At 37.9% G+C, this 16,293-nt stretch overlaps 1 protein-coding gene across 5 annotated transcripts in view; it reads left to right on the top strand.

The window, feature by feature from the left end:
* Nucleotides 1–16,293, top strand: part of PTPRM (protein tyrosine phosphatase, receptor type, M) — a 558,641-nt gene that overhangs the window by 281,017 nt on the left and 261,331 nt on the right. For all 5 annotated transcript variants that reach the window (XM_012725901.1, XM_012725900.1, XM_012725902.1 and 2 more), the window contains one exon: nt 15,319–15,592. In XM_012725901.1, coding sequence (XP_012581355.1) covers nt 15,319–15,592 — 274 coding nt within the window. The remainder of the gene's footprint in view (nt 1–15,318; nt 15,593–16,293) is intronic.

Genomic DNA, 16,293 nt, shown 5'->3' with positions numbered 1-16,293 from the left:
GGGAAATGCAAAATGATCACAAAATGACTTTCATAATTTAGTTTCTGAATATTATTCAGTACCTCAAATCCAATTAAGTGTGCAATAAATGTTTATTGAATTAAACTTTATCTTTTTTTGTAAGCAGAAGTAGTTATCACTAAAACTTCTATAGATAAGCTAAATTTCTAGAGCCTCCTTTTAACGAGATGTACCAGAACAAGGATTTTCAATTTATATTTTCATCCCTAAATAAAAGTTAAATACTATGACCCTTCTACATAGTGCAGAAGTATAAAAGAATACCCTACCTTTGCCCTTGAATCATTGATATTTGTTTAAATGGGAGGAGAAATTTAGAAATACTGTTTGAAGTAAGACATTGCTACATGCTCAGATCCAGCAGGAAGACCCCTATCATTTTGCACGCCTACACTCACTTTTCTAAAAACTTAGCCCTGCTACTTCCTTTCAGAGACCTCTAATGACCCCGTTTTCTCCTCTACTGTCTCTTCCCATCACTGTCTCAATACAAACTTTTGTTTTTCTTAGCGATTTAAATTGCTTCACACTGGTGGCTGCAGGGATCTTTTCCTCTCCTGCTTGGTGACCCATCAGTGTTTCACCACTGCCCTCAAGAGAATGCAGACTTCAGCCAACATGGAAGGCTTCCCTTGGCTTGTTGCTGCTCCAGTGCTGACCCTCCAAGCTGTCCTGTGAAAAATCATTTAAATAGACAGTTGTACTGAGAATATATTTGCCTACATTGCAATGCTGTCTTACTAAGGGATCTTCTCCTATAACTATTTCCTGGCTCCCAATGCCCCCCCCCCAACACACACATTATATTCACATGTGCAAAGTCACTCTCCTTCACAAACACACATTCTCATACAGCTCATTCACACAAGCATACATTTAGTAGGTGACTCATTCACATAATCTCTGACACACTCACACTTCTCATTCATGCACTGACATACCCACATATTCTCACACATTTCCTCCTTCTCTTTCTGATTTATTCCATCATTCAAGGGGGTAACTCAGCTTTCTACCTCCCTGGAGAGCCTTTGCTGGCCTGCTGCCTCAGATCTTCACTCACCTGGTCTTGTGGTGACTGCTTGTTGCTAAACTGCCTTTTTCTTCAGGACAAGGGCTTTCTCTTGTGATCTTATGTATTTACTGTTTCTGGGTGATTAGCTATAAAGCCCTTGATTAATGTTTTGTTTTGTTTTTAAATAAATGATTATACCTCTAGGATTTTTAATGAACCAACGATATCATTGGATTTCTGTAATAGATCCAGAATGGGGCTTTTAGATAAGTAAGTTTGCATGGGGGCTTCTGAACAGAAAGTTAATGGGTCATCCTGGAAGAACCCCATAGAACACTGAGGACTTTTGGGTGGGAAGGGGCTGGAAGGTGTTTCCAGAATACCGTCTGTGACTAGATTGCAAAGTTTTACTTACAGTGAGTGGAATCTTATCTCTCTGGTGTAAATAATTCATGTGAATTAATCTTTCAGAAAGGAGGCATTACAAAATGAAAGCACATTTGGCATGGACCAGGAACTATCTATTTGTGTATAGGTCATGTTGTTTAACATTGTATGACCTCAGGCCATCATGTGAATGTTGAGTTCTTCAGTCCTAAAATCAGCATCAAGCATGTGGCCTACCTATCGCACAGAGCTGTCATGAGGATTATTTTATCTTTTTTTTTAAGATTTATTTATTTGTGCATACAGAACTAGGGTACAGGCCAGAGGCTCAGGGGCAGTGAGAGGCTTCACCAGAGACAGAGCGGGGAGCAGAACAGGCAGATCAACGAAGTACACTGCTGAGGGGAGCAGTGGGTGGGTCAGGAGAGGTCTGCCACGCTATGTGGTCACCTCTGGGACAGGCAGGAATCGAACTCACTCGGAAGTGGCTTTAGCTTCTCAGTGCTGTGTTTTAACCCACTGCACCACCAGGGAGGCCTATTTTATCGTTATTTTTAAAGATTTTTTAAATTTATTTTTGCGTAGAAGAACTGTGGTGCAAGCCAGAGGGTGCAAGGAATGAGAGGATTCACCAGAGGCAGAGTGGGGAGCAGAACAGGCGGACAGACAAAGTACACTGCTGAGGGGAGCAGCAGGTGAGAGAGGAGAGGTCTGCTGTACCATGTGGCTAGAAATCGAGATCAGCCCATTGAGGTGATAGCACTAACTTCTAGGCTACCAGAGAGGTCCATAAGGATTATTTAAATGAGAGTTCTTTGTGAGAAAGTGTAAAACTATAATATCAGGATTTGCTTAACAAAACATGTCCATTCTTTATTCGCTCTAGCCTCTGGTTCTAGCATTATGCTTGCAATTTCTGTCAGTTCCCTTGAACAGTTATACCAAAACATTGTGATTATATGAAATAGGTAGAATTTTTGGGGGGAAAGGTGTAAAACTGTGTTTGATATTAACAATGTACATTCATTTTATGAAATAATCGAGCTTTTGAAGATATGGTTGGAGTAGATACAGATTATAGCTACAGCAGGAATGTGTAAAGATATTAAGGACCATAAAAAATATAACCAGTGACTGTATGGTATTTGATGGTTCTGGATGTTAAGCCTGCCACTTACTTGTGCTGTAACCTTGAGAAGTTGTTTAACTTTTCTGATTCTCATCCTCCTTATCAGATATGTTTAATACAGGTACCTACTCCAAAGGTTGGCTGAGAAAATTAATAACATAAGCGAGTCAGGTCAACATCTAACACAAATGCTTTCTGCTCAAAATAAAAAGCTTTTTTACTGTATCTAATAGACATAGCATATCTATTATGTGATATATCATTGATGCACTCTGGCATGTGATGATGATCATAACTTGGAAATATAGTTATCCCATTCCTCCTGCCTATAGATTAGGAAATTTTCAAGGTCCTATATAATATTTCTAAATTTCAGTTATAATCTGAGTAGTGATAGAGGAATTATAACTATAGTAATAAAAAATGAATTGCTGTTGCTTGAATTGAGTACCTGTGATGTATGTTGTGCTGTACTTTTATGAAATGATTTCTAACCATCCAGAGCAGACTTCCTAGTTAGATGCCAGTGTCCCCACTCAGAGATGATAGAACTGAAGTCTGGGGAGGTCAACAGATATGGCTGCTCTAATGCTTACAACTATGTGGTCTTCAAGGCCAAGTGAACCATCAGAAACCTGCCCACCTCAATCCACAGCCAATTTCCTTTCAAACTTACTTGGCTCTGTTGTTACTTTCTTCATTATGTTATTATTTTTAATTTAGGTACATTGATTTACAATACTCGATATGCTTTAGTAACATATATTTTTCTAGTATTTATATTTTAATGGTGCTGACATTTTATTTTTTAATTATATATACATATATATATATATATATATATATATATATATTACATAATTCATCATTTTGTACATTTTTTCATCTCAGTGTAATCCCCAGGACTTTCCCACCACCACTTCACTCATGTGCCATCACCATAGTCCCGTGTGCTTGTCCCACCTCAGTTTTGATTTTGTTCCCTTCTCCTGGTTTATAGTTGTTAGTTGAGGTTCATTTTTTTTTAAAGATATATTTATTTATTCATACAGAACTGGGGTACAGACTAGAGATGCGGAGGGTGAGCAAATTCACCAGGGACAGAGTGGGGAGCAGAACAGGCAGATCGACGAAGTACACTGCTGAGGGGAGCAGCCAGCAGGTCAGGAGAGGTCTGCCTCGCCATGTGGGTCACCTATAGGACAGGCGGGGATCGAACTCATGCGGAAGTGGCTTAAGCTTCTTTGTGCTGTGCTTTAACCCACTGCGCCAACAGGGAGGGCCCATTTTTATTTTATTACAATAACTATATATTTTTTCCTGATCCCTTACATGCCTGCTATGACTGAAACCAACTGCTATTTTTCTTTCTCTTTATGGCTTATTTCACTAAGCATGATCCCTTCCAGTGCCATCCAAGTTGTTACTAAAGCATGAGTTTATCTATTTTGATTGCTGAGTAATATCCCACTATATATCTGGATCCATCTTCTTGATCCAGTCATCTATTTTTTGGGCATTTGGGTTTATTATAAATAAACATAGGGGTTCAGGTGTCCTTTCAAATCAATGTTTTTGTATTCTTTGGATAGATACCTAGGAGTGGAATTGCTGGGTCATATAGAAACTCCATTTTTAGCAGTTTGAGAAACCTCCACACAGCTTTCCATAATGGTTGTACCAGTTTACATTCCCACCAGCAGTGCAGGAGAGTTCCATTTTCTCCACTAAGTCACCAACATTAACTGTTGTTAGTTATTTTTAATATGAGCCATTCTCACTGGTGTGGTTTTTATTTGCATTTCCCTTATTACAAGTGATGCTGAACATTTTTTTCATATGCCTATTGGTCATCAGCATTCCTCTTTGAAAAAGTGTCTTTGTAGTTCTTCTGCCCATTTTTTTATGGGGTTGTTCACTTTATATTTGTTCTGTTTTGTTGGCTTTTTGTACATCTTTTCAACATTTTTAAGCAAAGACTTTATTTTTGGTCAAGTTCAACTCCATCATGATCTACTCAAGATTTGGCAGTTAAATTTTGAGTACTGGGAGAACTTGAAGAATTAAGCAAATTTATCTTACTATTGGATTGTTTTAATGGAAGTAATTGACCTTTCTTCTTGTTATGTATGCTTTTTCATTTACTCATTTTAAGTACTCACCAAAGAATCAAGAGAGAAAATACAGGTCCTTTCAAAATCTTATAAGTAGCTGTAAATTGTTCCTTCTGAATTTGGAAGTAATGTAAAACTTTAGGTATATGTTAGACCTTTTGTGCTAAATCATTTTTGTAACTGTTCCTGAAGTAGCTCTAAATATCTGACTCTCCGCCTATTTTTTTTTTTTTCCTTTTCTATTGGAGTGCACCTAATCACCAAAACTGAAATGTAATTCATCAGTGACAAAAGTGAAGTTTTTATAATACTATAGTGACTCGCTTTATTACAACTAAATTGTTACAAGGTGTGTTAACATAAAGCACCAAACCCCTTTCACCACTATCACCACCACACTTCACCCACCTGATTTTAGGTGAATTTTATTGTATTAAAAAATAATACGCTGGATTCCTTTACTGCCACGAAAAAAAGATCATTTTTATTAATGTTGCTTCTAGGATGACAATGTCACTCATCTCTTTGAAAATTCATTTTGGAAACTAAGTTTGTTCTTAAAGAATCCTTGAAAAGAAGCTTTAAAAATGTCAGGGGAAGATAATAGTAATAATAGTGTAGATGTATTTGAGCATTTATACAATGAAACTTAATTTAACTTTCCTCAAACTCCATTTCAAACTTGCTTTTGTACATGAAAATATGCTGCATAGCTTTCTTGCCCTTTTTTCAAATTTTCTTTCTTCAACTTAATTTTCTTTGAAGGACTCTATATATTAGATCAGAGCCCCACCTTATTACCTGGGCCCCCAGGGCAGGTTTACCAGCAGCCTTAGGCTTGTACCAAGGTACACAGGCTGGACTTTTCATGGAAAAGGTGCAAAGAAGCACTCCTGGGACAGGAAAGGCTCAATTTGCTAAACTCTCCCCATAAACAATGCAGTGTATATTTCAGTTTTAACTTAATGGCTAAAATGGGTATCAATTGAAATATTAAAATTGAGAATTTATCAATTCTGTAAGCTGAGGTGTTAGTCCAGAAGGTAGAGGGGAACAGAAGCCATATCCCTGCAATTACAGACTTCATCTCCATGCCCAGAGAGTGGTGTGAAAACTGCCTCTTGGTTCTCTTGGTTCTCTCTTCAGGCCATAGAAGTCAAAACAATTAACCCTCTGTGTCACACACTACAGTGTAACTCTGCCAGGAGCTGGACAGTGAGGAAAACACTTCCATGCTTGGGTTTCCTTTTGGGATAATTCAATGACTCTTTGGACATCTGCCACAATTTCCACAGGGATCTGAACTATGGCCCATCCACTGCCTTCAGTCTTCTCTACATTGATAAAGGGTCTTTTTTTTTTTAATTGCTTTTAAGATTTATTTATTCATACAGAATTGGGGTACAGGCCAGAGATGCGGAGGGTGAGAGGATTCACCAGGGACAGAGTGGGGAGCAGAACAGGCATATCGACGAAGTACACTGCTGAGGGGAGCAGCGGGTGGGTCAGGAGAGGTCTGCCGCACCATGTGGATCTCCTCCAGGGCAGGCGGGGATCGAACTCATGTGGAAGTGGCTTAAGCTTCTTAGTGCAGTGCTTTAACCTGCTGCGCCACCAGGGAGGGCCGATAAAGGGTCTTAATGGGTTCTTGGAAGCTGTTACCAGCAACCTTTAATGAATGTAACAGATAAACTTGTTGAAACAGTTTTTGGAGGGGGTAGGGAGTTTGGCAAGTTTGTATAAATGGTTGGAGTGAATGAAGATTGCATTGGAAATCTTAAAATATGAACATTTTTGTTTGACCTTTATTTTTTACTCTTAGCTTTTATTTTTCCAAAAATGTCCTTATTTGATATATTGAAAAATTTTTCTTGAAGTAATACTGCATCATATTATTTAAGTCATATAAGTTTCTGGTGTGGATCACTCTCTTCTGTATAATATATGAATATAATATTCATATCTGTGTGTAGTATGTTAAGTTCTCTACTAATAGTCCAGTTCTGGTCATTCCAAACAATTAAGCCATTTTTTAATAAAATTTTAAATATATTCACTATATCATCCTTCATTTCTGTACAATGTATGGTTCCGCTGTAAAATTCCCACCACCAGTTCCCCTGCACACCTTCACCATAGTCCCTTGTACTCTTCCCACCCCTGCCCTGGTCCGTCTCCCTCCTCCACCCCTACAGAATAACTCTGATCTGTAGTTGCCTGATGATTTTGAGTTTTATCCACCTTTCCTACTTCACTTCTGCTATTTCACTATTTTTGGAGGAAAGCTAGAAATAGTAGGCAATGCAGGAGTGCCCTTTAGTGTTATTAGCAAAAGGGATATTTGGATACAAAGTCTATGTGACATGCCCTAAGTGAAGTTGCTGTGGCAGGAGATTCGGAGATGGACATTGGCTTTCCTCTCACATGTTCTGTTATGCTCTATACGACCCTTTAGTGTTATTAGCAAAAGGGATATTTGGATACAAAGTCTATGTGACATGCCCTAAGTGAAGTTGCTGTGGCAGGAGATTCGGAGATGGACATTGGCTTTCCTCTCACATGTTCTGTTATGCTCTATACGACCCCTTAGTGCATCCTTGTCACAGTAGTTCTTTGTGTGAGTGACCTATTTCTAGACCCGATGGCTGGACTTTGGGAGAGTCTGTATCAATTCCTTATTTAATCCCTGGCTTGTGCCTACTTAGCACTGACCTTAACATGCAATGAAGACTGTGGAATGGAAGGATGGAGAAAACATGAATGAAATAGTCCCCTTCCCATCTGTTGGTAACACTACTTGCCAGATCTTGTACCAAGAGCCATAAAATTTTAGAGCTTGAAAGGACCTTAGTGGTCAAGAACTAATTCAGTGGCAAAGCTGTGATCAGTGACTGATGCCTGGGACTCCTTTGGTGCTCCTTCAGTGGTGGTGTTAGTGGTCCTACTTTTACTAACAGTGGTTCTGCTTTTTCTAACTGAAAAATTCAGAATTAATGTAATACAAAAATATACATGAAGGTAATCATTGCAACTTGAATAGTTTTCTATTTCTATTTTTATTCAAGTCATATTTTAATAATAGTAGTCATACATTATAAAATTAGATTAAATTTTGATAAACAAGTGAAATAAGAAATGCAAAGGAAAATACCTTCACTCTTTAAAAGGGTGAAAAAATCACTCTGAAAGATGTTCCATCTAGCCCTAATTTATTTGAAATTTGGTGCCTGTTGTGAAGATTAATAACAGGTGGCCTTTTCCAGAGCTTCTCAGCCTGAGTCTAATGTTCTAGTTGTTTCTTTATTATCCCAGACCTCCACAACTAAAGGATTTTTTTCTCTGTGCCCTTTGTTCACAATATGGAACTGTAATTCAGTACATATTTGTCACCCAACCTTTTAGCTGTAATTAATATTTCATTATATCAGACTTTGTCACTGAGTAGCAGAGCAGCAGGGTGTCAGACTGCATGCCCAGACATGCTTGCTTATACCCATACACCTCCATGCACACACATTCACACCCATGCAAAACAGTAGTAGCTTCGGGATGCCTAGCAAGCTCTTTGTAATGACTTATGGCTGAGAGGACACAGAATATTTTTGTCGTGCCCCACAAATATTCCACAGCAATTTATGGCTAGATCAGAGTAAGACAAGAAGAAATTAAAGTACAATAGTCAATCCCACAGATCTGTTTATGCTGTGCAGCTGCTACCCACGTCCATTGTCATTGTAAAACTGGTAGTCGGTTCTCACTCCTGATTTAAGGAATAGTAGTCCATGTTAGGTCCACTACTCTCAGACCAGGGAAGGACTCAAAGTAGTCTCATCATGATAACAAACATTAAAATCTAACCTTTTCTTTGTCTTTCTAATATTAAACTGGTGCCAATACTTCTTAAACTTAGTTCAGTTTTATCAGCGTGATGGTTAGATTAGGGTGTTATTTCAGGAAACACTGGGACAGATTTATGGAAGGGGTATGTTTGAATAAAAAGACAGGAAGAAAATAAATTCTGTTTTGTTGCATAGCACTAACTCTTAATTACACATTGATTTTATGTGCTTTGTGTATTATTTATACTTTCCTTCCCTTATTGCTCCCCCCAGGAAAAAAAAAAAAAGAAAAACTAATCTTTAAATAGATAGCTACATATAGGATAGGTGACTATTGGCAAAACTTGTAAATCAAACTAAAAGTCACTATTAGGCACCATAAAATGAATAATATTGTAAGTCCATGAAATAATCAAAAATGGGTACATTAAAAGATTAGTTAAAGAAAACAATGGGATGAATGGTTACTTTTCTTCCTGCCTCCTTACCGCCTTGTTCACAATTCTGTTATTCATTTGGATAACCCTCCAATATTTTATGCTAATAATAATAAGAAGTGGATAAGAAAAATGGGCTTACAACTCAGGGTTTAATCTTGAAATAAATTGGGACCAAAAAATTTAAAGTCAATTTCAAATCTGCATCAGGCGTCCTCTCAAAACCTTCAAAGTTAGAATAGACCAAAAACCAAAAACATGTATCACATTTGAACTTTCAAGTTTAGCAAAGTACATGAAAGATGTTCAGATGTTCTTTTCTAGGTTATATTTCATTCTCTAGCCTATATAAATGCAGATTTCTTATTCTCCTTGTAAAAACCTTAAAGTTTTTGTTGTAGAAACGTCTAGCATAAATTAAACTTTAAATTAAATTGCATTCCATAAGAAAGTTCTGATATAGTGATGTCACATTTTTGGCAGATTTATCTTCACTATGGATAGTGCCTTTATACTGCAAATATTGAAGAAAGATTTTGTGTTACTTTAAATTTCAGAAAATCAAAGGCTAGGAATAATGTGACTTTAATAAATAAAGGGAGTGTAAGTGATGTATTAAAAGGATAATAGAAATTTAATAAAGCTCTCTAAGCTAGAAACTTCTGTTCAGGTTTCCATCATTGAGAATTTGCTTTTTAAAATCATGTTTTTTGAAAAACCTTCATATTTTCAAACCTGAATTCCAGATTACAAAAATGCTTGAAAAGAGTTTATAAAAATCATTAGTCAAATGATGCTATTTGTACAAATGAAAAATATATCAGTCATAAAATTCTGTTAAGGTACTGTTGACCTACGTGCCAATAATGTGTTCATTTCCATTAGGGAGACAGCAGTGTGTGGCACTTGGGCAGCAGATAAGATTTAACTATTTTTCATTAGTGCTTGGACTTTGATAAAGGGGAATAGAAAAGAGCTGTTTGACCTTTCAGTGCTTAAATTATTAAAGAGCAAATAGATTTGAGGTCTGGATGCTTGCAAATCTAATTTGTCTTGTGGAGCAAGGATGAAAAGACATTTTGGGTTTGAAATTGCTCCAGTCAACTTAGTTCTTCCTTTAATATATCTGAAGATGAATAGATGGTAGCCATTTAAAAAGTAATATATCTGGTAGAGTGTGTAGTGTAACTGATAATAGTTGCCTAAAATGGAGACCCAATAAGTAATCATTTAATTCTCAAATTTTCATTCAATCCTCATAAAATTGCTGCTTGGAAAAATATATTCACTTGATGATATTAAAGTTATAATACAAAAATTGGCATCATTGGGGATATTAAACAGTGTGTTGTTGAAGATAAAATAGGGTAGTGCCTGATACATACATAACAAAAAATATCTGCTGCATTAATAAATGAGGAGACATACACACAACACTGACTAAGGAGCTTGCAAGAAAGGTACATGGAAGTGAGGTAGGACATGGAAAAAAAATAGAGACAGTTTTTGATGTCTTCAGAACTAATTATGGGTTACCCAGGATAAATTTACAATCTAATCATCATGCTTTTATAAAAAGACTTGTCTTAGTAATGTCCTTTTTGAGTTGGTCTCTGGCATCCAGAAATTAATACAAAATAAACATTCAGTAAAAAGTATACTTGTAAATATCATTATATTTCCTTTGTACTATCACATATTTTATAGATAGGTAGATAGCTAGATAGATAGCTAGATACATAATGGAAATCATCTCTAGATTACATTATGCTTTCAAAAGTACATATTTTGTAGCAAATTTCATTTTAAGTGTCATGAGATACAAAACTGATTAATCATTGCCCTCCTTCAGGAGCTTGCAAGACTTTAAAAAATATTGAGGTAAGGACACATAGTCACAGAGATGTTTCTGTGAGCTTGGAGCAAAGCAAAAGTCCATCAAAATGAGTGAACAGTCCCCCAGAGATGGTTCATGAGAGAGTGTCAGTCTTTTTTAGAAGCAAAGTCCAATCAAAGTAACATAGCTGTTATTTTTTGGACAGTTCCATGTCACGATGAGAGAACAGAGGAAAAGATGTTTGTGGTAGAATGTAAGATCTTGAGGCTTGGAATATCCAGAGATGATTATGGGGATTTTTCATCTAGGTGAGTTTTTATCAGGACGGAGTTCCCTGAAAGTTGAGGTGTGAATGATGCAGGTCCCAGATAAAAGTCTAAATTTTGGTTGGTGTTGGTAAGGAGATTTCTGGAAGGAAATAGGAGTTGAAGAAAACAGCAGTCAGTTTCTGGTGTCAATGAAAAAACCAGAAGACAGTCCTGCCTGGAAACTGTTAATGATGCAGTACAAATGGAAGAAGTTGAGGTCAAAGATATAATTACCACCCATAGCTCTCTTGATGTGATAAGTGAGAATCACTACACAATTCTCAAAATAAATTAATTATGGGAAATAAAGACTGGTCTGTGTGTTGGTTGTAACCTCATGATCAACTGAAGATATCCATGTAGTAGATAATTTCACAGGAGTGCCTTAACCAGGACTTTTTAACAGGCAATGCTAGTATTGCCCTGTCCGATGATAAGAACCACAGCTGCTACTTAGGTAGCTCTGTCCCCCATTTAAAACAGACACCCCTTCTCTGAGCATGTTTTTCTTATCTCATTGCAAAACAGTAAATATTTAGTTTTGTGTGTGGAATAGAAAAGCTGAGTATATACCAGTGCCCCTTAAAGAGCCATCTAATTCTCTCATTGTATAAGGAAATAAAAGACCCAAAACTCGATTGTTAGCAGAATTAGAAGTAGAGCTACATGCCACTGCCCCCACCCCTACAATCTCACCTTCTCGGGGTGTTTGTATTTGATGGTATCCTATGCCAAACCTTTTCATGAGTCACAGGCCATCTTTGGAACTGATGTAGTCTTCTACTGTCACCTTGACCCTGTAGAAATAAGCATCCCAGACCAGGCAGGAAAAAAAGGAGCCTTGGAGTCCTTGTAAATTTGACAGACTTTTATGCTGAATCAGGGAACCAGGTACATAGGCAGACCAGCAGGTGGAAGTCATGGGGGCCAGGATGCTGGCAGTAACCAAGCCTCCCAAATCTTCACACTCCTCTAGCTTCTTTCTCATTTCTCTCCCTTCTCTCCCTCTCACCACACTCGCTACCTCCTGGCTTAGGCATCCCTACTTATGGGTAAGTGTGCCTCGTGCTCTCTGCTTCTTGGCCTGAGTGGCTGTAATCATAGGTATCCATGCCCTCTGCTTACGTTCCTGAGCACTTTTTGCACTGACATGATGGCATATGTGGGCATTGAAGTCTGGGAGGAAATAAGACCAAAGGTGGCAGCCATAGAGGCTAGCCATTGGGAGGCAAAAAATAGTTGGAATAATGTCATTTTCCTTATAACTCTTACTCTTGCTAGTCTATGACCTGTTACTGTGATTAAATAGTTGTTACATATACAACTACCCAAGAAATTACCAATTTGATACAACCTTTGTAGGAAGCTGCTGTTTTGTGAGCCAGTGAAGATTTGGCTAAACAAGCCTGGCTAATCTTTTGGGTTGTAGTCGTCTGTCACTGAGCTATGTGGCCTCCTCAGATGGCCTAGTGTATGACCAGGAGCTCTTCAGACTGTTGATGGAGTGACAAACTGATAGGTTCAGGATCACTGGATCACCTAGAGAAGCCTGGTCTGGGTCCCACTTCCATGGAGAACCAAGCAGAAGATGCATGGCCTTTTCTGACCAAAGCCTTGGGAGTTAATGTCTCTTACATTATAGTCTACTACTTGCTTATAATCAGACTGACCAACCCCACTTCTTGATGGAAGAAGTGCCAAAGACTGCATATGTATTTTATAACCATCACCTCTGACTGTAGTCATAAGGAGCCAGGGAGAACTCAGTAAGAAATCGAGGTTTGCTTTACCTCTATATGTATTCTTTGCCTTCATCATAGGGAAATTCATCCTAAATACTTTCTATGATGTTGAATCCATCAAGCAATGAAAATTCTACAAAATTTAGTGGAGCATCTTACCTGACTAAACCAGTAGAAAGTGTGTATTAGGATGTAAAAGCCATATTTCCTTATTTTTTACATTCTTTATTTACAATGCCTTATAACGGTCCTGTAAACATGCTGTACAACCTGTCTCCTAAACAATTATTCTTTCATCTAAACAGTACTGCAAACTGCTTTCCTGTAATAGAATGTGCCAAGTGGTGGGAGTCACAGAAATAGGTGATTTCGCTTAGTGCAGATTCAAAGATTAAAAACCCAAAGAGGGGCCTCTGCAGGCTTCCTAAGGAGATGGCAGGAGAACAGACACCTGACTTCTATTCTTCTTCCTCAACATTAATGTAAGATGAAGGATCATTTTGGGTTGTCATAATGTTTTTCCAGAGTGGTAAAAAGATACATACTTCTTGCCAGAAATCTCAACCTCATCTGGGTTCAGTTTTTGAAAACTGTTATCAAGTAGTTGTTGTCAGTAGTAAAAACATTTTTCCTCCAACAAACTGCATAGATGTCCATCATTCTAGCAAATGTATACACCTTAATAAAAAAAAAAAGTCTGTCCCTTTCAGGTTTCTTCCATTCTCCTAAAGTTACTGAGAAATTCAAAGACATTGGAATAGAATATGGAGAGAAGATAGGCAGGTGCCTACAGGACATTCATCCTTTCAGGCATCTTTGGAGAGTAATCATTCCCACTCTTTATATACAACTCAAGTAGCCCTGCTTTTTTTACTCTTTGAACCCACTTATAACTAAAGGCCTTGGTTTTGGAAATCCAATCCCTCATCTCACTTTTTCTATGTCATCTCCTTCCACTCTCTGACTATGGTGAAGAGCAAAAGAATATTAATATGGGAAGTTAAACCTCAGTTAACATGAACCATTGCACATTATGTTTTGTGACTTGTTAAAATTCCACAAGCAGGGCCCTCCCTGGTGGCGCAGCAGGTTAAAGCACAGCACTGAGAAGCTAAAGCCACTTCCTCATGAGTTCGATTCCCGCCTGCCCCGGAGGTGACCACATGGTGTGGCAGACCTCTCCTGACCTGCCCGCTGCTCCCCTCAGCAGTGTACTTCCTCGATCTGCCTGTTCTGCTCCCCACTCTGTCTCTGGTGAAGCCTCTCATTGCTCCTGAGCCTCTGGTCGGTACCCCAGTTCTGTATGCACAAATAAATAAATCTTAAAAAAAAAAAAATTCCACAAGCATTCATGCATCTGTCATTGAAGGAAATAATATATTGTCTTCTATAACTTACTGTAATTTCATTTATTAGGTAAACTGAGTTAGTTGTTTGAGAATTTCTCTTCAGTTACATGGAAGAAAAGTGCGGGGGAGTCGGGGCCCCAGGTCCGGCGAATAAAAGAATCAGTCACACGCGTGTAGCAGAACAAAGAGAGAGAGAGAGAGCTTTATTTTGTTATTTTGTTTTTGTTTTTTTTTTAAAGATTTATTTTATTTATTCATACAGAACTGGGGTACAGGCCAGAGGCTCAGGGGTGGTGAGAGGCTTCACCAGAGACAGAGTGGGGAGCAGAACAGGCAGATTGACGAAGTACACTGCTGAGGGAAGCAGCAGGCGGGCCAGGAGAGGTCTGGCTCGCCATGTGGTCTCCTCTGGGGCAGGCGGCAGGCGGGAATCGAACTCATGCGGAAGTGGCTTCAGATTCTCAGTGCTGCGCTTTAACCCGCTGCGCCACCAGGGAGGGCCTTTATTTTGTTTTTATCTAGTTTATATAAAATACAAGAGGTGGGGGATGCAGAAGTCGGGAAGGGAGAAGGCCAATGGACAAGAGACATGCAGCAATGTTTTGGTGGCAGTTGGTCTTGCGAGGGGCGAAAGTGGGCGAGAATGCAGCAATGTTTTGGTAGCAGTTGGTCTCGCGAGGGGCGAAAGTGGGCGAGAAAAGAAAGAGGAAAAGGAAAAGGTGGGGGCAGGGAGTTCTCCCCACATGCCTTTTGCAACCCGGGTGTTTTTCTCTATCCGGACTCCATTTCACCTTTTTACGGCTGCTGACAGACGCCAGATGCCAGCCTCGGTTCCCAGCAGAAAAGCATTATTTTAGTGTCCTGTTCTAAACAGCATAGATTATCATATCAACTTCTAAAAATTTTCAGTGAATTTAATTCTTTCAATAAACCATGATACTCAGGATCTGAGAGTGCTGCATTAAGAACTGTCCTTCTCTTTCACTGAGTAAATGTTGAGTGTCTGCTCTTTACTAAATACACTTTATTAACTATATTCATAGTATTCTTTATTTTGGATATCCCATAGGCCCATGACACTGAAATTAGAGAGAGTCAGCCCAGTTATCTAGACTGATGACAAACTTTTTTTTTTTCTAGTGTCTACCAAATAGTTGTTGAGGAAGAACGTCCACGAAGAACTAAAAAGACAACAGAAATCTTAAAGTGCTACCCAGTGCCAATTCACTTCCAGAATGCTTCGCTATTGAACTCACAGTACTATTTTGCTGCAGAATTCCCAGCAAACAGCCTCCAAGCTGCTCAGCCCTTTACTATTGGTGATAATAAGACATACAGTGGATACTGGAACACACCCCTTCTCCCCCATAAAAGCTACCGAATTTATTTCCAAGCTGCTAGTAGAGCCAATGGGGTAAGTTTCATAGATGCCTGTTCACTTAGGCTGTTCAAGGTTATTGATGTGAACACTATCATATTAAATAACATAGAAGTGAGAGATAAAGTCTTGCTTTTGTTTGTTTTTTACATGGGAAAAGGTTGAGTTTTTTTTTTTTAGATTTTTTTTTTTGTCTTGAGAAATTTATGGAATAAAACAAATATACTCATATTTATTTTTGTAGAGAGGGTATGTTATCAACATAATGGTCTTTATTTTCAGTTTATACTTCTTACCAGAAGTTGGATAGTAATTCTGCTTAATTTACTATTTTACAGGAAAATAGTATAGCTATAACACATACATTCAGCTTATTGAAAATTTCACGAGATTCACAACATCTGTCTTTTCTGTACATCCTTTATCATTTCATTGGTTCCATAAGAGTTTATGCTTCCTCTATAGGAAGCCTAAATTTTATATATTTTTATTTTTTCTAAGAGAAATGGATAAGATAAAAATCAACATTGAGTTATCTGAAATTTTCCCTTTCCTTTCAGATCAACTCAAAACTCTGATAAGATACCTGTTTTATAAATTAGTATTACATTAGTTTTATAATCAATGTAACTATAAATATGTGTCATTAATATAATAGTATAAATACAATATGATAAATAACATAAATATAATCTTCAAGTCTTTGTTAGACATATAAAGTCTCTCTACACAGTAGA

The sequence above is a fragment of the Condylura cristata genome, unplaced genomic scaffold, assembly GCF_000260355.1.
Source record: "Condylura cristata isolate star-nosed mole 26May11 unplaced genomic scaffold, ConCri1.0 scaffold00016, whole genome shotgun sequence".
NCBI lineage: Eukaryota > Metazoa > Chordata > Mammalia > Eulipotyphla > Talpidae > Condylura > Condylura cristata.
The sequence above is the reverse complement of the archived record's forward strand: the minus strand, read 5'-3'. Positions and strand labels throughout refer to the sequence as shown.